At 35.7% G+C, this 26,347-nt stretch overlaps 1 protein-coding gene across 1 annotated transcript in view; it reads right to left on the reverse strand.

Annotated features, from left to right (window-relative positions):
* CNGB3 (cyclic nucleotide gated channel subunit beta 3) overlaps nt 1-26,347 on the reverse strand; it is a 137,449-nt gene that overhangs the window by 38,916 nt on the left and 72,186 nt on the right. Inside the window, exons 9-14 of the mRNA XM_035727423.1 lie at nt 25,573-25,659; nt 22,233-22,297; nt 21,371-21,493; nt 11,477-11,618; nt 6,026-6,185; nt 4,702-4,799 (exon numbers count right to left, since the gene is read on the reverse strand). Of these exons, the coding sequence (XP_035583316.1) occupies nt 4,702-4,799; nt 6,026-6,185; nt 11,477-11,618; nt 21,371-21,493; nt 22,233-22,297; nt 25,573-25,659 (675 nt within the window). The remainder of the gene's footprint in view (nt 1-4,701; nt 4,800-6,025; nt 6,186-11,476; nt 11,619-21,370; nt 21,494-22,232; nt 22,298-25,572; nt 25,660-26,347) is intronic.

Below are 26,347 nucleotides of genomic sequence, written 5' to 3' on the forward strand. Positions count from 1 at the left end.
GCATGGAGTCCAACACAGGGCTTGACGCCACGACCCATGAGATCATGACCTGGGCCAAAACCAAGAGTTGGATGCTCAACCGCTCAACTGACTGAGCCACCCAGATGTACCCCCTTCCTTTTTTTTTTTAAAGATGTATTCATTTATTGTTTAGAGAGAGAGCAGTTTCAGTTTTTTAAATATTTGAAAATAATACAAAATTAAAGGAAAAGATACATGCCTTTGAAAAACTTGAAGCAAGGTTATTTAGCTTAGAATCATTCTCTGGTCCTGCATTGCAAACAACTTCTATTACATCTGTATCCATTCTCAAATTTACAAGATGGAGAAAAGTCCTTGAAAAATTTTTGACTGAAGGTCTCAGATACAAACCTAAAATATTCTTTAGGGCATCTTAAAATACATCTTTGTAAGTTAAATGATTTTCAAGTAACTTTTATTTCCCCTAATCCTGAAGATTGGAAAGACACAAAACATGCTTGCCAGCCTCCAGTCTTGGTGCCAGATCTCTCTCTGTTTTTTCTGTCTCTCTCTCTCTCTTCCTGTCTGCCTGCCTTGTAAAGATATGGAAGATTCATTTTCAGAACGAATTCAAGACATGGAGGTTTTCGACAGTTGACAGTCACCCTTCGTTACCCTTGGATATTCTGGTCTATTCAGTGTAGTTCCATTTCTTGTCTTTGTAAAACTGAAATCTACACTGAGTTTCCTCCTTTCCAGGTTCCTTCATTTATAGAATTGGGCCCACACTACATAGCCTGGCTTCAACTGACCTTTCTAGATTCGTCTTTGGTTATCACCCCATGCTCTGGTTATAAAGAACTTCTTCTCATCCTGTGAACAGGTTATAATTTCCCAAACTTGTAATGATAAGTTATAAGAAGGCTCCTGCCCAGGAGCCCCTACCTTCTTACGCTGTAGACTCCTAAGCATCCTTTGGGCATACATACTTCAAATGTTCTCTCCATTGTGCATTCAGCCTGAGTGCATAGGTGACACTCTGTGAATGTATGTAACTGATTCAGAAGCAACAATTAATTGGGTGTAATTTATGAGGTAGGGGTATAGGATCACTATTTAGCCTATTTTCTCCTTAAGAAAAATAACAAATTTGTATAATCTACTAAGACTGCCTTCACAAAAATAAAATTAGAAAGATTCCATACCTACTTATTTTCTACTTCATTTAGCTTTAGAAAAAGATAACTTTTTTTATTTAATAGACATATAAATGGAAATAGGTTCTATCTGGAAGAAAATGTATTTTTATTGGAAATGTTAGAAAATAATGAATCTAAGTTTATGAACAACATTAGCAAGATGTGACGATTTAACCTTTTTTCTCAATCAGATGTTGCTGACTTTATGGATTTAAAAAAATATATGTAAAAGCAAAGAAAAAAACTCTGAGACTAAAAACTGATAACTTCCCAAATTAGAGATAATCCCATAAAAGTCAGTGGTATATGTTAAAGCTTTTTTTTTTTAAGAGAGCCAATTGTTGTTAGTTACTCTTAGTTAAGCTAGTCATTAAGGTATAGAGAGTTTTATAACATTTTTAAAATACTGTGAAAATAATTTAGCTTTGTGGCTTTCACTCCCCATTAGAAGCAAACATTGATTTGATTTGTATTATCATAAAATAATTTTATTTATGAGATCATCCTTTTACTAGGGCACCTGGGTGTTTCAGTCAGTTAAGGTAAGCATCTGCCTTTGGCTCCATCTGGGGTCCTGGGATCAAGCCTGGAGCCCCTCATTGCATTGGATTCCCTGCTCAGTGGGGAGCCTGCTTTTCCCTCTCCCTCTGCCCCTCCCCCAGTTCATGCTCTCTCTTGCTCACTCTCTCTCTCAAATAAATAAATAAAATCTTTTTATTAAATAAATAAAATCTTAAAAAAATCATCCTTTTACTATTTCCTTGGTCCACTATTCAACTCCTAACTCTTATTCCCTTGGATACCTTGCAAAATTCTTACAACTGGTTATTTGCAATGTGATATGTTGTTGAAATAATCAAGAAAGCCAAATTATGTTAAAATTTGGGGCATTGTACAGAATTTGAGGTCAGCAAAAATGTCCAGTTAAAAAAATTGTTATAAAACTAACTGTGGCTCTTTTTATATTTGTAATATTTCAATTTTAGACATAAATTTGGAACTTTTATGCTGTAGAAATTAATCTTGACTTTGCTTATTGTTTAAAATATTCAGTTATTTTTAAGTTTTGTAATCTGACACATTTTAAACTGTTCCTTTTTACTTTGTGTCATCTGCCAATTTGAGAATCACATAGTTCATATCCTCATCAAAATCTGGTTATATCAAGAAAAGAGTCCTAGGATACTGACCAACACTAGTATTCTATGGAGCCAGGGGTGAACCTAACACTGGGAGTGACTCTGCCCAACCATTTTACCATACAGCTTCTGCTTCTTCATCTTGTCCCCGACGGTGTTGATTATGTATTTTCAAGGCATATCTTTCTGTCTGGATTACATCTTCTTTTCTGCCTTCACTTTCATCCTAGAGAATCACATCTAGTCCCATGACTTAAAAAACATCAATGTATTAATATGCCCAAATTTATTACTCCAGCTTGGACATCTCTCCTGAACTTAGATTTATTCATCAAACTGCCTACATGGCATTTCATCTGGAGGTCTAACTCCCACTTCAAACGAACATATCCAAAAACAGAGTCTGTTTCTCTCCCCCTCACCCTATACTTACTCTAAAACTTCTTATTTTGCAAATGGTATCTTTGTTCTTCCTGTTCCTCAGGCTTAAATCCATGGAATCAGCTTTGATTCCTTTCTCTCTCCCTTCACATAATCAACAACGAGAACTTTGGCCTCTTCTTTTAAATATATCCAATATTTGGCCACTTCTTAACAACTCTGCTCCTACTACTCTGGGTCTGGTCACGATCATCTCTTCTATGGATGGTTGCAGTAACCACTATTTGGTCTCCCCACTGTTCACATTTGCTTCCATGGTCTATTGTCCACATTATAGGAGGGATGATCCCTTCAAACTGATCTTAAATAAGTCATCTTCTGCTTAAGATCCTCACTGGTTTTTGCATCTCACAGTACAATCCAGGGTTTACCCTACAGCTTCCAAGGTCCCTCATTAACTTATTAACTTGCCCCCTGTCTGGTTCCCTTTCTCCCTCCGTCCTTCCTTCCTCCCTTCCTTCCATCTTCCCTCCCCTTCCTTCCTTCTTTCTTCCCTCCCCTTCCTTCCTTCCTTCCTTGCTTCCTAGGTAGGCTCCACACCCAGCATGGAGCCCAGTATGGTGCTTGAACTCACAACCCTGAGATCGAGACCTGACCTGATATCAAGAGTCAAGACACTTAACCGATTGAGACACCCAGGTGTCCCAGCCTCCCTTTCTCTTTTCTTAAAAAAATTTATTTTAGAGAGAGAGAGAGCATGTGCATGAGCAGGAGTAGGGGCAGAGTGTGAGGGAGAGGGACAAGCAGACTCCAAGCTGAGTGCAGAGCCTGCCACAAGGCTTGATTCCACGACTCTGTGATTAAAACCTGAGCTGAAATCAAGAGTTAGAAGCTCAACCGGCTGAGCCACCCTGTTGCCCCAGACTCCCTTTCTTTTACTGTCCTCTGACTATTTTGCTTCCCATCACTCTACCTTTGCTTCAGCTATTCTGTCTTCTTTAGGATGTTCCCGACTCAGGGCTTCATCTTGTCTATCCTCCTGTAATACTGCCCTTCTGCCCAACTCTCCCTTCCTTTCCCCAATATCTGCATGGCTCACTTCCTCGCCTTTTGCAGTTCTTTGCTTAAACACTCAGTTACGTTTCATTAGAGTAGTCTTTTTTCACCAGTACCATTCTCATCCTCTGTAGCCTGTTCAATTTTGTTCATGGCATTATCACTTCCAAACATGTTTCATATTTATTTTTCATCCCCCTCTTTTGATTTGATTTGTATTATCATAAAATAATTTTATTTATTTTAAGCTCTATGTGTGCAAGTATTTGTTTTCAACTGTTGTATTCCCAGTGGCTAAAATGACGCCTGAAATATAGTAGAAACTTAAATATCTATTGAATGAACAGAATGAACAGATAATTAAATAGATGAATCAGTGAATGCTGCATGCAGAATTAAATGTTAATGAGAAAAACATGCAGTACAATGCATTAAGAAGAGGTGCAAGGGTGGTAAAATTAAAAACATTCAAAAAGTAAAAAATTTCTGTTATGCATTTTTTCTAAAAAAAAAAAGGCTCTAAATTTGAATTTGGCCATCTAAAAACTCCAAATCCAAAACTTTAGTAATAGAAGACATGGTTAGGCAAAATTCTCTGATTGTCAGGCCAATCCAGAGCTAATTTGGGGTTTGTCACGCATTGCCAAGGTACATTCGTAAATGGGAAATTGTGTGCATAGTAGCAAAGACATAAAGCTGTAGAGTTTAATTATATTTAAATTAATTCAAGAAGAGGCTGAAGAACTCTTTTCTGACACCAATTAGGGGAGAGTGGCTTCTAAAGAATAAGTCATCTGCTGAAGAAAGACTCACAGTTTATTTGACTCTAACTCCACATAAATTCTAGGTTGTTGATTTTGTTAAAACATAAGGCAATAAAAATAATAAATGCCATATATAGCAAGAGCTTAGACTTTATGGAGAAATTGATATGGTGTTTTTGTATTCATTGTAAAAGCGCTCACCTTGAACAACTCGACTTTGCTGATGATGCTGAGATTCACATCCACGGTGAGGGCTAATTGCATGGTGACAGGCAGGGAGCAGAGCAGATCGGACTCATCTTTGCAAAGACAAACACATGAACCCAGAAGCAGAATAATTAATAAAAAAACCCAGCAAAGTATAAGAAAAATTTTAAAAATTGAGGAAATAAAGTGCCAACTCTTTTTATAAATAGCTGCATCAAATTCTATACTTTTATTACTTCTATTGGACATACCTATGTATCACAATCACACTATCACTTTCATGGAGAAAAGTATATTAACTATTGATGACATAATAGTTCTTAATAGTTTCAGGACATTGTGTTTACTGAAACTTTAGATGTAAAGTTTAGTGATCGTGAGACAATGGCTAGTGAACCACTTGATGGAAAAAGGATCTAGATCTTGTCTTTTGAGTCTGTGGATTCCAGCTCTAACATCCTGGGGATGGCAAGTTATAATGAGTACCATGTGGCATTTGAAAGCTTACTGAGCTCTGTCACTATCTTATTTGACCCTCCTGACAAACCTAAGGGTAAGTGTTCTCAATCCTGCTTTGCAGAAAGAAGAAACAAAAAAAAGAACTGAAGTTCAGAGAGGTTGTAAGTGACTTGTTCAATTGTGTATAATTGGAAGATGGCTCAGTTGCGAATGGAATCTAAAAAGAAATGTGCTGAGTAAATTCAAATTATTGTTATTTACTTGCTTATTAACTCAATGAAGAATGTGAATACATTAAAGATTTTTTTGTATGTGAATTTAATGATGGGCCTTAAGGCTGATAAAATGTTCCATAAACAAACCTGTCTATTCTTAGTCTCTAGTATGGTACAAATTTCTGAGAGTTCATTATTTTTGATGTTTTCTTACAACCATTTAGAAAAAAATTGATATATCCTTATTTTGATTCCAATATTGATTCTAAATATGAAAGTCCTTTATATAAAAACATAATTCCTTGTTTCCAAGGACTGTTTGTCCTTAGTTCCCTCCTAAACCAAGGAGTTGGAGCAGTATCTACAGTTAGAGAGAAGGAAGGAACCTATTGCTGCTACTTTTGCTGTTCTTCCTCACTTGCCATTTCCTCAGGAATAGCTGTGAATGCTTTTCCAGGATTTGTAACTGGTAAGTTATGTCTGGATACGTAGGAAAAAGTCTCATGGTATTAAACTAATACTCTAAAAACCAGTTGTTTTCCAATCTTTTGTTGAAATCCAATTAGTCTTTGCTTCTAACTTATAGAACTTGCATTATATGGACATGCTATACAGGGATTTAGTTGGTAATATGCCTTGCTTACCTAGCATTTTTTGAGAGTCCCATATATATTCATACCAAGTCCGTACCCGATTCTGCACACTCTTAGGAATGGAATAAGTGTTCATGTAGGAAATGGTCTGATCCATGCTGATTCGGAAGTAGTTCTGATTGGCTGTAGCTGCCCCAATTACATCTTGCATCTAAAACCACAAATATGGTCACTCTGCACTTGGTAGAGGAACTGCAAAAGTTACTAAAAGCCCAGCTGAATTAAGAGTTTTTATGAGATACATTCCACTCTAATGCACTACTTGATTTTTAACACGCTGATATTGAGCCTTAATTTCAACCATTTACATAAATCATATCCTCCCTCTGACCCCATAAGGACAACAATAGGACCTGTCTTACTTACCATGTGAAGTTTTTGTGAGGATTCAGTCACATAATGCATATGACTGCACACGATCTTTTTCGCAAATGTGTGTATTACTGCAAAGATGTTAGTTGATATTTTAAAAATTATACAGCTTGTGCTTATTCAAGGGATGTACAAAGAGTTGAGCAATTACCTGGCAGAATGTCTAGTCCATTTTTGTGAGTCTCACTTTGAAAACATCCTTCATAGATTATCCAGTGTGGCTGGCTATATAGACTCAATTCATCATGAAATTGCAACCTCTGTACTTCACTTTGTGTTGTTTAGACAGATAAAATCAAATCTCATCATGCTTAAGGCACAGTATTCAGCAGAAGTTGAAATGTGCTGAAATTACTGAAGCATCATCCACTGCTGTGACAATACTTAAGGAACCGTCAGGTTTTAGTTCTTGGATGTTTATAACTCAGCCATAACAACCCACTCTAGGTTAAAAGCTGATCTTTAAGGTCTCAGCACAAAAAAGATATATAGCTTGACTCTTCCTCTCACATAGAGGGAAGCAAGTGGTTGTAAATTTGCTTTGACTGTGGGTTTATAATACAGAGGAAAACCAGGGTCTCACTTTTACATTCTTGAAACTTTGCTCATTCATTCTAGTAGCTGAGCCTTTTCTGCTTATAGAAAAATTACTCATTCTTCGAGGTCTACCTCAAATGACTCTTTTTTTTTTAAAGATTTTATTTATTTATTTGACAGAGAGAGAGACAGCGAGAGCAGGAACACAAGCAGGGGGAGTGGGAGAGGGAGAAGCAGGCTTCCTGCTGAGCAGGGAGCCCGATGTGGGACTCGATCCCAGGACCCTGGGATCATGACCTGAGCCGTAGGCAGACACTTAACGACTGAGCCACCCAGGCGCCCTCAAATGACTTTTATTGTGGTGCCTTCCTCAGTTTATATTTTTAGAGTCATTAGGTTTTTCTTCTTATCAAAAGTATCTGCTGAGGAGCTACGCAGATAGTCAAACAGGATACAACCATTTCAGTCCCTGACTTACTCCTTGGGGCTATTCCAAATATCCTTCAACAACCTCAGTTACTAGATCTCCTTTTTACAAGCCATTCTTGACAGATGGAAAACATTACCAAGAGACCTAAGGCCATGAGAATTGGAATATTGGGGGTTGGGTTGGGAGATTTAGTAGGGTTTTAAGTTGGGAGCCAAGGATAATTAAGAGCATTATTGATCAACGTTGAGGGCCCAGAAATTATAGTGACAGTAATCTGAACAGTTTATGTGTTATCCTTCAGCAACACTGGGTTTTGGTTTTGGTAGCGTTGGTGAAGAAGACATGTGTTCCAGAATAGGGGGAGAAAATGTCAGTCTCTATGAGTTGTATCAGAGAATAGAATATTGTAATTAAAATGTGATGATCAGGTCCAGGGTGTAGTACTTGGTGTGGTTATATGTGGGGATTTTGAATAAGTGGAGATTGTGTCCCAGTTCCTCTTTTGTTTTTAACTGTTTTCCTCAGCATCTTGTATTCACTATGAGAGATTAAGGCATAAATCTGTACCTCCTGTCTCACTCTTTTTCTGCAGTAGGGGTAGGGGGAGGCTCTAGTATGACATTTTTAGTGGCTTGATATTTCTTTCTGTTCCTGTTGGAACCTCAAATTCAATGTAAAGGAAGATGTGGTGTGGGTGTGTAAAGCAACACTTCTCAAACTTTCATGTGCATATAAATCACCTGAAGGTCTTGTTAAATTGCAGATTATAACTCCATAGTTCTGGGGTGAGGCCTGAAATCTGAATTTCCCAAGTGACTCTTCTTTTGTTAGTACAAAGACTACATTTGGAGTAACAAGAAAATTGAACAGAAGCTAGATATAATTTTTTTTAATCTTGTAGACATTACCTTGGGCATAATAAGTACTAAATACATGTTAAATTTTACTATTACTATCAATATTATATGGCCATATCATACAACTGTGAATTATCATGTAGGAATTAGGGATGCCTCTTAATCTCTTTAAACTAGAGTTGCCTCATCTATCAAAGTGAGACAGCATTGAAGGGGATGTGGCTACCTCATACAGATTTTATGAGAAACTATGGAATAATAAGATTTTTGCTATTTATGTTCAAATTAATTGCATTTCTCTCTAAACCAGTTTTCCATTTTCAATCATTGTCGATGCAATGATTAAGCCATTATGATTATGATATTTTATACTTACAGTTTTTAACTGCTTGTGTGTTCTTCCCAAACCTAAATATTTTCTAGAGTTTCCTTTACAATCTTTCTCTCTACTCTGTTACCATATTCAGGCTGGAGTTGCCATATCCCTATATATCTCTTAACCATATTTTTAAATTTTCTGTACGTTGATGCTTTGATATCTGGTACAATCTCTCTCAGAGTTAGCTAATTCCTAGAGATAGCAAACAACTCTACTGGGAGTGCACCTTTCATAGGCAAAGTAACAATCCAGAGGCCATACTCCCAACAGCCTTCTTTATTGGACTCTCATATTCCAGGCTACTATCCACTTGATCCACCTAATCACTCCAGAGCCAAGTACCAGCCAGCCAGCCAAGAGACAGCCCCTACATCCCAGAACCTGCTAAAATTATACAAACTAGCCAATCCTAAATCTGCTTACCCTGCTTCACCTGTTCCTTCCCTGGTGCTTCCCCATGTGCCCACTTGGCATGTTGTGACCCTTCTTTCTGGGTCTGTTTGTATAACAAACTATCTTTTTTTAAATTTTATTTTATTATGTTATATTAGTCACCATACGTTAGTTTGGTGTAGTGTTACAACATACATTAGTTTTTTATGTAGTGTTCCATGATTCATTGTTTGTGTATAACACCCAGTGCTCCATGAAATATGTGCCCTCCTTAATACCATCACTGGGCTAACACATCCCCCCACCCCCTCCCCTCTAAAACACTCAGTTTGTTTCTCAGAGTTCATAGTCTCTCATAGTTCGTCTCCCCCTCTGATTGCCCCCCCTTCATTTTTCCCTTCCTACTATCTTTTTTTTTTTTTTTAACATATAATGTATTATTTGTTTCAGAGGTACAGGTCTGTGATTCAACAGTCTTACACAATTCATAGCGCTCACCATAGCACATACCCTCCCCAATGTCCATCACCCAGCCACCCCATCCCTCCCACTCCCCATCACTTCAGCAACCCTCAGTTTGTTTCCTGAGATTAAGAGTCTCTTATGGTTTTTCTCCCTCTCTGGTTTCATCTTGTTTCATTTTTCCCTCCCTTCCTCTATGATCCTCTGTCTTGTTTCTCAAATTCCTCATATCAGTGAGATCATATGATACTTGTCTTTCTCTAATTGACTTATTTCACTTAGCATAACACCCTCTAGTTCCATCTATGTCATTGCAAATGGCAAGATTTCATTTTTTGATGGCTGCATAATATTCCATTATATATATATATATATATATATATACACACACACACATATATATACCACATCTTCTTTATCCATTCATCTAACAAACTATCTTTTCAATGCCAACTGTGTCCTGATTTGTTGGTCTCACCATACCTAAATAATAATAAAACCTACTTTATTTTTTAAAGATTTTATTTATTTGTGCGAGCATACCAGAGAGAGAGAGAGAGAGAGAGAGGTGGGGACGGGCAGAAGGAAAAAGAGAGAGAGAGAGAGAATCTCTAGCCCCAACATGGGGCTTGATCCCATGACTCTGAGATCAGGACCTTGAGATCACGACCCTGAGATCATGACGCCAGCCAAAATCAAAAGCTGGATGCTCAACCAACTGAGCTACCCATAATAAAACCACTTGTAAAGACAGTATCACTTCCTCCAATTCATATTATATTTTGATTAATCTTCCTGAATCTCTCCTTCGTTCAAAATTCCCCGTTGGCTGACTTCCCATTGCTGTTAAGATAAAGTTCAACATCTTTAACATTCAGAGCCCTTAAAATATTTTGTCCTTAGGTATATTTCTAACCTATTTACAAGCACTCTTCACTCTAGCCCTTCTCTATTTCCTCAAACACATTTGTGTTTTATCATTGCCATCTTTCACATACTGTTTCTGATTGATTGGACTATCTGTCTGTAACTATTGAATCCTATCTGTTTTTTTAAGATGTTGCAAATACATTCTTCTGGGAAGCTTCCCTATTTTGAACTAATATAGAGCTTTCCAAACTTTCCTTTGGTACTTACCATGGATAGCAGACCTGATATTCATGGATGTAGGATTGAGTTCTATTTGTGGTCAGCTTCAAATGTTATAAAAATAGTTTTTATTGCTAACTTTTGTTAAAGCATGGGATTTATTCATACCACAGTGAATGTGGTGAGAACTGATGATTTATCTAGTGGGAACAGTCATTTTGTGATTTTGCCTAACTCTTTACCCAGGATACAAATCTCAACATGACTTTTTTGTTCTCAAACATATGGTATGTGAAGTACCTTCCAAGGAAGTATACCTTCTAAGAATGCTATGCTATCCAGATTTTTATTTCTTATGAATCTGGGAATCCACAAAAATATTGGGCTCTATGCCTTGCAAATGCCAACTATCTTGCAATAGTTATTTGCGATTGTTTTACTTTCTTACTAGACTGTGATTCCTTGAGAATAAGGACAAAGAGATGCCATAATAAACATTTATGAACCAATGACTTATTAATTAAATTGATTTAGACGGCATTTGTTAGCCTCTGGTTTAAGTTACCTCTGAAGTTGATTTTAATCTAGGGACTTTATGACAATATTCGAAGTTTAATTAAAGAAGGGCGATTTTAAAGGTCTTTTAGGAAATTCCAAGAAGTCAATTTAGAAACTTGACTTTCTTTGAGTCCAACCTGACACTCATTGTGGGTAGGTCTTCTGATAGATTTAACAGTTTAAAAATTGAAAGGCAATGTTGGCTCATTCACATCTTCCTCCAATTCATTAAAATATATGAATGTTAGTAAAAAAAAAAGAAAGCACTAGATGGATTTTGATTTTTCTTCTGTAAATTTATAAAGACTTATTAGGCTTTCAAAAATAGTAGCATTATGTATCTAGGGATTCACATCTCCATTTACCTGACCAATTAAGCCAGAGAACACAAAAACTCCAGAAAAAAAATTCAACAGTTGAAAAGCAATTTCAAATGACGTTTGTGGTTCTGGAAGGCCCCCGATGGTAATTAAAGTTCGAACGGCCCAGTAATAACATCTCAGATACCTGTGAAAAGAAAATATATACATTTTGCTTTTTATTATTACATTAAAATACCACTATGCTTGGGAGTATAGATTACTACTAAATTATAACACATTTCCTCCTAATCATGATTTTCTTTCTATAGGAAACATTAGCAAATACCATGTGACTTACATAAACTTTTTTTTAAAGATTTTATTTATTTATTTGACAGAGAGAGAGACAGTGAGAGAGGGAACACAAGTGAGGGAGAGGGAGAAGCAGGCTTCCTGCTGAGCAGGGAGCCTGCTGTGGGGCTAGATCCCAAGACTCCGGGATCATGACCTGAGCTGAAGTCAGATGCTTAATGACTGAGCCACCCAGGTGCCCCTAACATAAACTTCTTGATAAATATTGTGAAATTACTAAACAATTAGCCCCGTGGAGGGTGTTTATTAGCTATTCTGCCTATCTCTTGCTACAAAACAAACCACCCCAAATTTAGTGGTGGTATAAAACAACTATTTTATTAGGACTCATAAATTTGTGGGTTGGGTATTTGTGTAAAGCCCATCAGAGATGGCTCATCAATGCTCCGTGATGAGTAAACCCTCAGCTGGGGTGACTTTAATGACTGAAGATAGTTGGGCAGACTTATTGAGGCCAAATGTCTGGGGCCTTGATTCTGTTGACTGGGTTCTTCTGTTCTACACATTATGTCTGTTTGGAATGCCCAAAGTGTCTTCTTCTCTCACATGTCTGAGCTTCGGCTGGGATGGTTAGAATGGCTGGGGCTCTCTGGGTATCCTTTTTTCAAGCAGCCTCTCAATACGACTAGCTTGAGCTTCTTCAGAGCATGGCAGTCTCAGGGTAGATGGGCTTCTTACATGGTGGCTATAGTAGCACAGAGAGTAGCTATAAGGTTTCTTATAACTTAGAAGTTCCATAATGTCTTAATCTCTTGTCACAGTGTTGAGGGAAAGGATAGCAGTACTTTTTACAGAATCCTTACAATGAGAGGAACAGCAAAGAATTTGGAGGCATCTTTAAACTACCACACTAGTGATTTGTGAGATCAAGGATATTTATAAAGATTGGAGAGCCTTTATAGTTTAGATACAGTTGTTTTTACTGACAGAAAATATAACAGATATATTCCTCCTCTCTCTTTTCTACCCACACTTATTAAATTATTGAATATATAATCATAACAGAGACAGAGGCATACTGACCTCAATCTTAAAAGGGAAATTTCTCTTGGGTATAAGAGGTAATTTATCTAGAAATTTAGTATTGAAGAAAATCAGGTATAATAACAATATACTTGATTAATATAATAATCAAATTTAGAAATATACTTGATAAAGATTCTGTACTTAACTTGAACAATTGCAAGTGGAGAGACTGGGATCATTATAGCCCAGATAGGAAGTGAATTAGAAACCAAGGCAGCAGAAAATATTATGATAAAGATTAGGACAGAACGTTTAAGATTGACTTAGCTACATTTTGTTAAGGGTTTCATAGAGTCCATAGTGAGGTGGGATTGAAGGTTGGTATTACAACCTTATTGTACATTTATTGTAATTTTTGAGCATGATTAGGTATACTACTTGATATATTTCATATAGCTCTGATAACATGGTCTGAATCAGGCATTCCCACTGAATCCTTAAAGAAAAATTTGCTGTATATACACAATATCTCCATATATTGTTGCAAGGAGGCATTGGATTTAGTGGGTTCCAACTAACAATTCTAGTTTCTAGGGTAGACACAGAAAAGCAGTACTTTTTACAGAACTCTGGCCCTAGTCTGGCTTTTATTTCTTGCCTAGGTATGCCGCATAAATATTTGCACTTCAAGTAATTGTGTATTAGTCTTTGAACAAGAGTGGTCTTTTTCTTGTGAAAAAGTTTACAGTTTTCAGATCTTCAAACAGTAGGGAGTTGGAGGTTTACAAAGAATCAAACCGCAGTTAAGTCAATATTCAAAAGCAGATCTAGAAAGAAATCACTCATTTTGAAATTCAATAACTTTTGAAGGACATGAGTTTTTTTTTTTTTTTTAACCTGGTGGATATAGGAACAGAAAAATAATTAACTCTTAGGGAAGGTTTGAAACCACTGTGCCAAGAGAATAAAAATATTACCACTGTAATTTTTTCCAGCAGATTTCTTTGGCCTTGCTAATATTATAGTGAACTGGATGTCAAAGAGAACCACCTTGAAGAAGTATAGAATTAATTTTATGGATTGCATTTTAACTTTTCAAATTCCAATTTATAATTTCCTATTACCTGATTTAGTTTGGTCACAGGCCTAGGACCTGTGGGTCTCTTTAAATTAAGGAACTATATTGAACTCAATACTACCCAAGAGTGTGACAGGGACTAGATTCTCTCCCTACATGGCCAACTCCATTACAAATGTTGGGATTACTATCCCCTTCAAAGTCACTGCATTGTTAGCAGGAACAAATATAAGTTACTTTCTCTCATTTTCTTATTTATGGATGTTAGAAAACAGTCAAATGTGAAACATAGGCATTGATCTTTTGAATCTGAAGGGTTAGCCTTGAACTATTTTTTTTGTGTACAAAATAGTCTGCTATGTTAATTGGAAGTTTTCTGCCCTAATGCTTTGAGGTTTATTTTTGGATCTCTTCTCAGTCATGTCTTATACACTCAGACATGCACAACCAAAGGTAAGATTTGTAATTTAATTAGATGACATCTTATTGATTTTTCTAAGTTTAGCTTAATTAGTCAAGTGTGTCCACCTCTAATATTAACATGCCAGGCAGATAGATCTTTTCAAGGAGACTCTATCTGGCTGATTTAATACATGAAGTATCTAACAGGCTGTATATATACAGTTCCAAGTTAGAGCAGTAAGGCGGAATTTGACATAAAACCATAAAAAACATTTAGTGTGAAAACAGAAATTCTTCTGTGAAACAAACATGACATGAAACTTCCCCCCAACATTTTGTTATAAAAATAGAATTGAAAGAATTTTATAGTGAACACCCACCTTTTATAGTGAACACCTAGATTCTACTATGAACATTTTATTCTACCTACTTTGTCACATATCCCTCCAATTTTCCATTCAGCAATCCATCTTATTTTCTTTTCCTTCTTATTTTTTGGATGCATTTCAAAGTGATTTGCAGATGGTAAGTCACTTCCTTCTAAGTACAGTGCTTCAGAATAAATATATTAACCAGAGTTCAATATTTGTATAGAGTTATTTTTTTTTAAAGATTTTATTTATTTATTTGACAGAGAGAGAGAGACAGTGAGAGCAGGAACACGATCAGGGGGAGTGGGAGAGGGAGAAGGAGGCTCCCCACTGAGCAGGGAGCCCAATGCGGGGCTCAATCCCAGGGCCCTGGGATCATGACCTGAGCCGAAGGCAGACACTTAACGACTGAGCGTCTCAGGAGCCCCTGTATAGAGTTATTTTTAAATTTTGAAAATACAATAAAAGCACAAATCTTAAGTATATTATTTGATGAATTTTGACAAATGTATATATCTGTGTAACCCAAACACTTATCTAGATAGAGAACATTTCCATCTCTGTAGAAATTTCCCTCATTCCTTTTCCCGGAGGCAAACACTCTTCTAATGTTTTCTACCAGAGATAAGTTTTGCCTGTTTTAGAATTTCACATAAATGAAATCATACCATATGTACACTTTTCTGTAAGATGTCTTTCACGCAGAATAATTATTTTGAAATTTATTCATGTTGTTGTGTATATCAACAGTTCTTGCTTTTTTATTGCTGAGTAGAATCCATTGCATGAATATAGCACAGTTTGTTTATTCTCCTATGTATGAACACCTAGGCTGTCTTGAGTTTTTGGTTGTTATAAATAAACATTCTTGTATGTACTTATATAAGTTTTTAATGGACATGTATTTTTACTTTTCTTTGGTAAATATTTAGGCTTGAATTTTTGTTTGTAAGGTACATGTTTCTTTTCTTCAAGTTTTTATTTAAATTCCAGTTAGTTAACATATAGTGTAACATTAGTTTCAGGTGTAGAATATAGTGATTTATCACTTACATACAACATGTAAGTTGTATGTTTAATTGTAAAAGAAACTGTCAGATCTTTTCCTAAAATAGTTGTCATTTTTCATTCCCTCCAACAATGTATGAGAGTTCCAGTTGCTTCATGTTCCTACCCTAACACTTGATATTTTCAGTCTTTTTAATTTTTAGCCATTGTAGTGGATGTATAGTGGGACATGCAACTTTTAAAAGTATCTAATTTAATACTTTGTGTGTGGACCTTCTTAACTACTGCTATCCACCTTAGTCCCACATTTCTATAAATTTATCACTGGAGGGAGAATGGTCTCAGTAGAAGGTAAGTTCCACAAAGACAGGTATTTATGGACCTAGCACAATAAGAGTTTATAATATTTGTTGAATGAGGGACACCTGGGTGTCTTAGTCGGTTAAGCGTCTGCCTTCGGCTCAGGTCATGATCCCAGGGTCCTGGGATTGAGTCCCACATTGGGCTCCCTGCTCCACAGGGAGCCTGCTTCTCCCTCTGCCTCTGCCTCTCTCTCTCTCTCTCTGTCTCTCATGAATAAATAAAATCTTAAAAAAATATTTGTTGAATGATATGAAAGAATAAATGAATGGTTATGCATCCCTAGACTTATTAAAATAAGAACATAGGAAGACTGCATCTGTGAACACATCTGTGGGATCTCCTTGTAGACTCCTCCCTGTTGTGCTGCCAGATGCCTTTCATCTCCTTTCTGGTCCACTGAATTCACTGCTGTTCTGGTGTGTTTTGTTACATCCAAAGGGTGTGTAGTGTCTAGTGTAAACACTTCTTTTTTCTTTCCTTTCTTCCTCCCTCCCTCCCTCTTCTCCCTCCCTTCCTCTTGTGCTTGCTTTCTTTGTTTCTTTGTTTCTTTGTTTCTTTGTTTCTTTGTTTCTTTGTTTCTTTGTTTCTTTGTTTCTTTCTTTCTTTCTTTCCTTCCTTCCTTCCTTCCTTCCTTCCTTCTTTCTCTTTCTCTCTCTTTTCTTTTCTTTCTGCCAGTGTCTGACCTGAAGTATAGGAGTCCGTGAATAAATACCTTCACCTACCTTGGTCTCATCATTTTCATGTGTAGAATGAAGTGGGGGTAAGTTGTCTTAAATTTCCCTAGCATTAAGGTATAGTAATTTTGTTTCCTTCCTCACCCTGTCTAAAGCCATGATTCCCATGACAGATTTGCTTGCTCTCTTTTACTCTTTCATTTGAAGATCTATATGTTAGGGATTGGGGCTAGGGATTTGTTAAGATATTTGTGGACACTGGAAACTTTAGGCCCATAAATAAGTAAACTGGGGTATATATGGGCAAAGAACAAAGGTATATTGAGGATATTTCTGGGTACCAAATAATCTTAACTATTTGTTTATTGTTTTTTTTTTTTGAGCTAAGCTTTCTCCTTTGTCAAATTTCGCAGTTGAATACAGGATGCCATCTATTCAATAAATGAAAATGACTCCTTGTCTTTTATTAAAATGAATAGATATTGTTATTCTGGTGAGGATTAATGGAATAGTATTAAATTTGGCTCTTATTTTAAATGTTCACATACTCCACTTGTGACCCAAAATTTGCTGCCTAATTCTAATGAGGACAAAGTATATAAATCCAGTGACCTCATAAGCAACCTTCACTTTATAGGTCATCAGACACCATCACAAGGGTTAAGTAAAAAATGCTTTGGGCTTATGAGGTCAAAGAGTAATATGAAGTAATAGAAGGGGCATAGTAATAGAAGGTGGTGTTTAAAAACTGTGAGGAAAAGTTAGTATATTAATAACTGTCATATGCAAATTATCTTAAAAATATATAAAAATGCTGCTTAAATATATATAAAACATATATAAAGGCAATTTCTTTGTAAGAATAGCAACACGTGCCCCTGACAGCTGGTAATAGGGTTATTGGAGCTTAGGTTTTTTTTTTTAAGACTTTATTTATTTATTTGCCAGAGAGAGAGTTGAGAGAGAGAAAGAGAGACCACAAGCAGGGGGAGCGGCAGGCAGAGGGAGAAGCAGGCTCCCCGCTCAGCGGGGAGTCCGATGCGGGACTCGATCCCAGGACCCTGGGATCATGACCTGAGCCCAAGGCAGTTGCTTAACCAACTGAGCCACCCAGGCACCCCAGAGCTTAGGTTTTGAATGAGAACCTTTCTATCTCAATGAGCAGAGCAGAGCCATGGAGTAATTCTTATCCTTATAATCAGAGAATGTGGGCTGTATGATACCAATTCTGTGAAATGTATTGAAACTTGCCTTTTGGCAAGAAAATAACCACTTTTTGTAATTTTCCATGAGTGATTAAAAAGAGTGGATGGCTTCTAATTCTTGGGTGCAAGGTACTATTTTTATCTATTAAATCAAGCTTGTTTAAAAAAGCTTCTGCAAACAACAAAACTAAAAAGCAAGCTTTGGCATGGGAAAAGATATTTGCAAATTACATATCTGATAAAGGGTTAGTATCCAAATTCTATAAAAAACTTATCAAACTTGACACCCAAAAAACAAATAATCCATTTAAGAAATGGGCAGAAGACATGAACAGACGTTTTTCCAAAGAAGACATCCAGATGGCCAACAGACACATGAAAAGACGCTCAACATCACTCTTAATCAGGGAAATGTGAATAAAAACTACAATGAGATACCAGCTCACATCTGTCAGAATGGCTAAAATTAACAACACAGGAAACAATGGATGTTGGTGAGGTTGTGAAGAAAGGGGAACCCTTTTACACTGTTGGTGGGGATGCAAACTGGTGCAGCCACTCTGGAAAACAGCATGGAGGCTCCTCAAAAAGGTATATAGAACTACACTTTGATCTAGCAATTGCATTACCAGGTATTACCCAAAGTTTACAAAAATAATGATTCGAAGGGGCATGTGCACCCCAATGTTTATATTTTTACAGTGGCATTATCAATAATAGCCAAATTACGGGAAGAGCCCAGATGTCCATTGACTGATGGATGGATAAAGAAGAAGTGTTATATATACATAAATATATATAACAACCTTAACTACTATATATATGAATATTATATGAATATATATGAATATTACTCAGCCATGAAAAAGAATGAAATCATGCCATTTGCAATGACGTGGATGGAGCTAGAGTGTATTATGCTAAGCAAAATAAGTCAGTCAGAAAAGACAAATGCCATATGACTTCACTCATATGTGGAATTTAAGAAACAAAATAGATGAACATAGGGGGGAAAAAAAGAGAGGGAGGCAAACCATAAAAGATATGCTTAACTATAGAGAACAAACGGGGGGAGGTGGGCAAGGGGATGGGTTAAATGGGTGATGAGTATTAAGGAGGACACTTGTTGTGATGAGCACTGGGTGTTATATGTAAGTGATGAATCACTAAATTCTACTCCTGATACTAATATAACACTATATGTGAACTATAATTTAAATAAGAATTTAAATAAAAACTAGAAACTAGAAACAAAAAAAATCAAGTTTGTTATTGGGTTCTCTAATCTTTTATATCTCTACTAAGTGGCTTGGTCAATCAATAGTTGTGTGTTGATACCTCACACTTTGATGGTATATTTGTCAATTTCTCTTCCTTTTATTAATTTTTGCTTTATGACTTTCTCTGATTTATTTTAAGTATTTTATTAGTGCATACACATTTAGAATTAAGGTATATTGATGGTGAATTGAAACTTTTACCATTATATGGTGATTTTCTTTTTACCTACAATAATTTTTGTTTTAAAGTTTATTTTGACTAATATTGACAATCACTTTAAATTGGTGAATATAGTCCATATTAATTAATTGTGTTTGTTGATATATTTTTAAGTTGTTTTTACTATCTTATTTTGTGCTTTCAATTTGTCTTGCCTCTCTGCTTTTCTATTTTCTATATTTCTCCCTACAACTTCCTTTCTTTGTTTTTTCTTTTTTTTTTTTTTTTGGACTGGTTGAATTTTTTTTTAATTTTAGTTTTCTCATTCTGTTTTTTTCCCTCCTGCCGAGTAAGAAGTTATCTTCTTTATTTCTGTTCCTTAGTGGCTATCTCACCACTCTGTTCCAGCTTTAGTATACACATTTTTTTTTTTTAGACTTTGAAGTCTCTTTTTACTTTCTAGAGAATTCAGTTATCATTGAAAACTACTTTATTGTAGTTTATTTAGAAATGTATAACAAGTAATTTTATGACAAAAATTAAAAGTAATTTATTTTGTACTTTAGAGTTGGGGCACTTTGGATATCTGGTCTGCACTAGAGTGGGAATTAGAAGTCTAAAATATTAGCACACATTAGTTAAGTTTCTTGGGGGTTGAAGCTGAGTTCTTTTTTTCTTGTTATAACACAGATCTGATCATTTCTTCCTTTTTTCCTTACTCCTTCGCTCTCTTCCTTCCTGCCTTCTTTGAGTACGTAACATATATTAAGTGTTTTTTATATAATTAGCAATGTTCTAGGCCCTGGGAACAAGATATATTGTCCAGAAATGCTGCAGGGAGGCATCCAGGTGTGAACAGAGAAGTTGCTCCACTTTTTCTGGAAGGCATTTTGATGCAACCCTATTATTTTGCTAATATGATAAGAACAGTTATCAGACTGAGGCATCTAATAATGTTTGATTACATGCTCACTTTTAGGCATTATTTAATATAGTTGGTGCCTTACTCAGTTTTCCATATCAATTAGTTATTTATACTAAATTAAATATATACTTAAGTTAATACATATTCTAAAAGGAATTACTTACAGATTTGGTTATAAACTTTCCAGGAATAGATATTCTGCGTGTGTGTATGCATATGTGTATGTTTTCCCAACCAGTAGGTCTTCTGACTTCAAATTTCTAAAATCAGTTCTGGTTAAAAGTTCAAAAAATGTTGTTATACTCTCACACACATCCTGCTTTCTCTAGGTAGTGTGTAATTTTTGTGAGGTATTTTCACTCTCTTTGCTCTGTCCTATAATTGCTCTCCTTCCCAAGGCTGCTGTGAGTTGTTCTTCAAAGTCATGCTGGGACCTGTCCTTTTCCATTAACGACATTGCCTTATAATATGCTCAAGTCATTTCATTGGAGCAGAAAGTTAGGGGAGTCTACTTTATGCCAGACTCTTGTATCTTCTGAAAGGAAATCTCACTATTAAATAACCCAGGTTGCTATTATTTAGTCATAATGCTACTGCCCTAAATTTTTCAAATGATTTCTTTTATTCCTGTGATACTTGCATATCTAACTGTCAAGTTTAATTTATGATCCTTGTTACTCTGTAAGTGTTTAATTGAGTTAGTGGTTATAGCTGACTCATAAACCCATAAAATCCTTCAGTGGTAAACTAATTAGCTACTGCACCTGCCCTCCAAATAATTAACATTGTTCATTACTAACAATCAGCATTGGGGTTATTAAAAGTTACCTTACCACTCAGATGTCTAAAGCAGAGGCTTTCAAACATTTTTGATCATAATCCAGAGCAAGAAATGCATTTCTCAGGCCAACCCAGGATACACACACACACACACACACACACACACACCTAACTTCTAGGTATGACAGACTGATATTTTCTATTCTATTCTCTTCTACTTTACTCTCTTTCACTTACTGATCTACTAAAAGGTTTTTACTGGCCATTAATGGGTTGTGAGTTACAGTTTCAAAAACACTGGCTTAAGAAAACGCATACACTGAAACAGAAAGTGAAGAAGAATCCATAAAATTTCCTTCAAATTAAAACCTACTTGTTTCCTTCACCATTATACACCCATTTAGTAGTTCCAATTCCTTCATAGTCGGAAGCCCAGTAATAAATACAGGCATTAATGTGCAGAGTAAACAGCAAGTATCCAGTTGTTCGAATGACTCTGCCAAGGAGAATAAATGCAAAGTAAGGACTCATGTTGTTTCTGGAATACAGCCTATTTTAACATTTTCTATTCCTTAAAGTCTCCACTGAACCTCCTTGCTTTAAATTTGTGAACTGTTAACTCTCATTAGTACAGTATAAAATGATGGTGCCATTGCATGTTTTCTAACTGTAGTGTCTTGACTGGGACTGACAGAGTGTAAAAAAAAACCTTCCTCTCTTTTCACAGATGGTATGAATCAACCCCCTGAAAGACATGCCCCAGGGGTCACCTCTCCACTTTGAGTCCCATAAAATACGCTACACTGATTTAACTGGATATCTCTGAAAAGCTCATGGGACTTTATGCTACAATTAATAGTGACTAGAAGTCTCTGTGCAAGTGAAGTTCAGGAGAGCAAATGAATGAAATTTGGATTAGAATGAACTGTCATGAGAGAGAAGCAAAGTCAACTTGTGAAGGAACACGCTTATCTGTACTTGTTCTGACTGGAGCAGGTAATACATTCTATTTTTAGTTCTGTATTCTTCTAAAATCTAATATGATTTTCATGCCTTAATCTCACTTCAAAATATTCAAGTCTGTTTTAGAACATAACCCTTTATTTTATATAGCCAAAATTCTGAGATTATTCTGTTTTCTTCATCAGGGAGATCATATTCTTCTCAAATCTGGCTAAACTGTTGGTGCCATTGCTTTCTCTGTCACCCCCGGAAGTATACTGAGTTTACTTTACCTGTAGATATATGCTTTGTCCATTATAGACTCTAGGTGATGATTAAACTCAAAAAATGAAGTGTACTATGTAGAAAACAAACAGAAGAAATCCAAAAGTGTGTTAGTTTTAAATACATCTATTTAAATAAAACTATGTAAAATAAATTTTATTTGTTACTGAAAATAATTCCATTCACAAGTCTCTAAAACAAGCAAACTAAGGTCTGTTTAGTCGTATTTTCTTCTGGCCAGTACATTTGAGAACGGTGCCAAACTCCCAGTGCTTTTTGCTTTATTTTATCTCTATTCTCTAGTTATAGTCTTGTTTGTAATGCTTGTCGAAAATCAAGCCTAAACACATTTCTTCCCTTTTTCTTTTTAAAGCATCTAGTAGAACCCTATTTTATAATAATTAAAATCGCACTCCACGCAAGACATAAGTAAAATAGGAAAAGTATGATATAACCCATTGAAGTTATAAATACATGTTAAGTCCCGTTGTTCAACACTAGCTTTATTTTTAAGCGAGTTGCATTAAATGTGTATTTATTTCAACAAAATTTAAAGTCCGGTAATATGAGCATTAGTTAGCTCTTCTTGACATTGTTCAAAGAGATACAATGAGTTTATATGCATCTAATACAGAGTTGCTATTTCCCTCAAGGGCTTTTCCTGTTTACTTCTATTTCTATTTTGGCTCATACAACCTACATGCACTCCTACCCCCCCTTCCTCTTTTATTACTATATGCAGTATAAGGCAAGAGAAAGAGCACAAAATCCAGAGCCAAACACCAATCTCACCTCTGCCTTTCACTAATTGTGCGACCTTGGAAAAGTCACTAAATATTTCTGTACCTTGATTTCCTCATCTGTAAAATGAGAACAGTAAGAGGAAATGCCTCCTAAAAGAGTTGTATCCATACAAGAGTTAGTGTATTTAATTATTTAATGTGCTTAGACTCAAAGAATCTTACAGACAGAAAGGACTATTGAAGGTTATTTAGTTCACAGTTTACTGAGTTCAAAATTCATCCACTGTAAATATGACTATAACAGAACATTTGGAATTAAAAAACATATAATAGTAATTGTTATTTACCTAGAAATATACACAAATGATTTGTTTTTCCAGAATTCCTAAGTAGGAAAAATCCCTCAAATGTTCAGATTGAGATAATTTCAATTTGTGGTAACTTGTTTATGTGCTTTTAAAAAAAAGATTTATCTTTATTTTAGATAGAGAGATAGAGCATGAATGGGGGAAGAGCAGAGGGAGAGAATCTCAAGCAGAATCCCCGTTGAGCGAGGAGCCCGACATGGGGCTCCATCTCCTGACTCATGAGATCATGACCTGAGCCAAAACCAAGAGTCGGATGCTTAGCCAACTGAGCCACCCAGCTGCCCCTTATTGTACTCTTAATAGAAATTTGCACAAATGTGTTTTTAAGTTTAGCTGAAGTGTTCACTGTAGAGCAAATTTATACTTTTAATTTATTTTCTCATATATAATTTGGAGACAGATAAATGAAAAATTTCCTACAGAACTGTGCATTAAAATAACACACTTATATGTGAAGTGACTGGACTATGGGGCTATGAAAACAAGACCAATGTTGATTTTCAGGACATTCTATATTTAAAAAAAGCTACTGAATATAGAGAGTCTTTGGACACCTTAGAGATATAGAGAGGAAGTATGAAGAGTTGGCATTTTGTAAGTTTTTATTATAATGCCAGACAAACTCCCAAATCTATAGGAACCTGAGTCTTCCTGGAAAGTTGGTTATCTCTGAGCAGGAACCTCTGGAAACTTATGTGAGACTATAAATTTGATGAGGGATGGCCTACCTGCTAAGCTGCCTGGGAAGTTAAGTTCTGCTCCAATCTAGACGCATATTCCAAGGTCAAACCAGAAGTCTCTAGAGTTGTTTTAAATATGTGAAAATATAGGGTAAGGTCCCTTTCAACTTGAAAAAAACTATGGGCATGGAAGGAAAGCCCCCTTCAGCTTGAAGTTTATTTGCCAATTTGATTACAGTAAAGAATTTGGAGTCAGAAAAATATGTGATAGAATGCATATTTTTCCATCCTGTTCTCATTTTCCTCATCTCTAAAATGAAGTTATTTGAAGGAATAAATGAAATTATGAATATTAAGTTTAACAAAGTATGCAGCCCCCCCCACCCCATATGTATCCAACGAAGAGCAGTTGCTGCTTTTTTTTTTGTTGCTGTTATTTTTGCTGTTGTCAGGTTCTACCGTGTCCCCAGGTTATGTTGTGTTGTCTTCCCAATGTGTGAGAGATAACCACCTAAAATTTATAAAATCTTTGGTGTTCCTTTTACACAGGTTGTCTTTGGAAATATATTATCATTGCTATTGTTAAAGATTTACATGAAATTTCACATCCTGACTCTCCTCAGGTTTGTTTTAGGTGCCTGATGAAGCTATGAGTTATAAAATGTTTCTGTCTTAGAATCTTTTTGAATGGGTAATGCCTGCACATAGTTCAAAAACAATAGGAAATATATGCCTTTAAAAGTTTTTCTCCCACTCCTCCCCCTATTCTGATTTACCCTCCTGTCACCCATCCCCACCCACCTCAGTTAACCATTTTTATTATAATTTTTTGGTAATTTTCCACTGTTTATGTAAATACAAAGAAATGGAATATTTTTCCCTTTGTGTTACACAAAAGTAAGTACCGTTCTATAAACTATTCTGTAATTAGCTTTTTTTAAATTAGCAATTTATCTTAAAGATCTTCCTGTTTAAGTTCATAGAAAACTTCCTTTTTATTTATTAATTTCTTGTGTTACAAAGTATTCTATTATATAGATGTCCTGCAATTTGTTTAACTAGTTCCCTGTTGGTGGATATTTGAGTTGTATACAAATATGAAAATAATTTTGTTATGTAAAAGTGTTTGCAGCTTTTTTTTAGAATTATAGAATTTTAGATGAGTAAGATAACTTAGAAGTAATCTAATCTAACTCTCGTTTTGCGGCCTGTGTTCTGGGCAATCAGTGACCGATGAAAAAGGACAAATGGGAAAGAATACGATAATGAAAGATTATGATAGATTCATTTGTAATTATAGTTGTATTTAGGTATTTATTAAAGGCATTCCTATTTTAGGTTATAAAACTATCTCTTGTGAGATATAGAATAAAACAATCAAGAGCAACTTCCATCAGTAGAAACAATGATGTTTTTCCTTTTTTAAAAAAAATTCATAGAATTGATGAAGGAAAAAAAGGACAGTTTGGGAAAAATTAAAAATATTATACTTTTAGGACATAAATCATTTCAAGATTTCCATTACTATAAAAAGAAAATTAAATATAGTTATCTTACCTTTAATATCCTATTTGTCCTAAATATTGGATTAAACCCAAAGAAGAGGTAGAAAACATCAAATGGCATTACCGATGCAACATCCAACTGTTGGAAAAACACATTCACAATCATATTATGTTTATGTGCTTTTTTGGACATGGATTGATTCATACCATTGTATATATAAGCTGACCAGGCACCATGAATTATTTGTTGTTTAATATAAAATTGCCTTCCGTAGTATGCCTGGTGCCACTGAAAGGTATATTCGCACCATGAAAATAAGAAAACTATTTTGTAGGCTACTTCCAATGTATTTCATTCTATCTTCATGCATCTAAGCTCTCTTTTTTTTAAAGATTTATTTATTTTGAGAGAGTGAAAATGAGAGAGAGAGAGAGAGAGAGAGAGAACATGAGAGGGGGGAGAGTTAGCGGGAGAAGCAGGCTCCTCGCTGAGCAGGGAGCCTGAAGTAGGACTCGATCCCGGGACTCCAGGATCATGACCTGAGCCGAAGGCAGTTGCTTAACCAACTGAGCCACCCAGGCGCCCTGCATCTGAGCTCTCTTTAGGTGCTGCATTTTCTGCAATTTTTTTGAGTGTCACATATACTTCAGAGATGGCATGGCTACTAATGTTAAAATACATTTTAATAGTATTTTAAATGTGGGGCTCTTGGACTGAACGTCAAGTCTACTCTTGATTTTATTTGAGACAATTGCACATTAACTGCAATTGTATATATATATTTAAAGATTTTATTTATTGATTTGACAGAGAGAACCCACACAAG

Source organism: Zalophus californianus, chromosome 4, assembly GCF_009762305.2.
Source record: "Zalophus californianus isolate mZalCal1 chromosome 4, mZalCal1.pri.v2, whole genome shotgun sequence".
NCBI lineage: Eukaryota > Metazoa > Chordata > Mammalia > Carnivora > Otariidae > Zalophus > Zalophus californianus.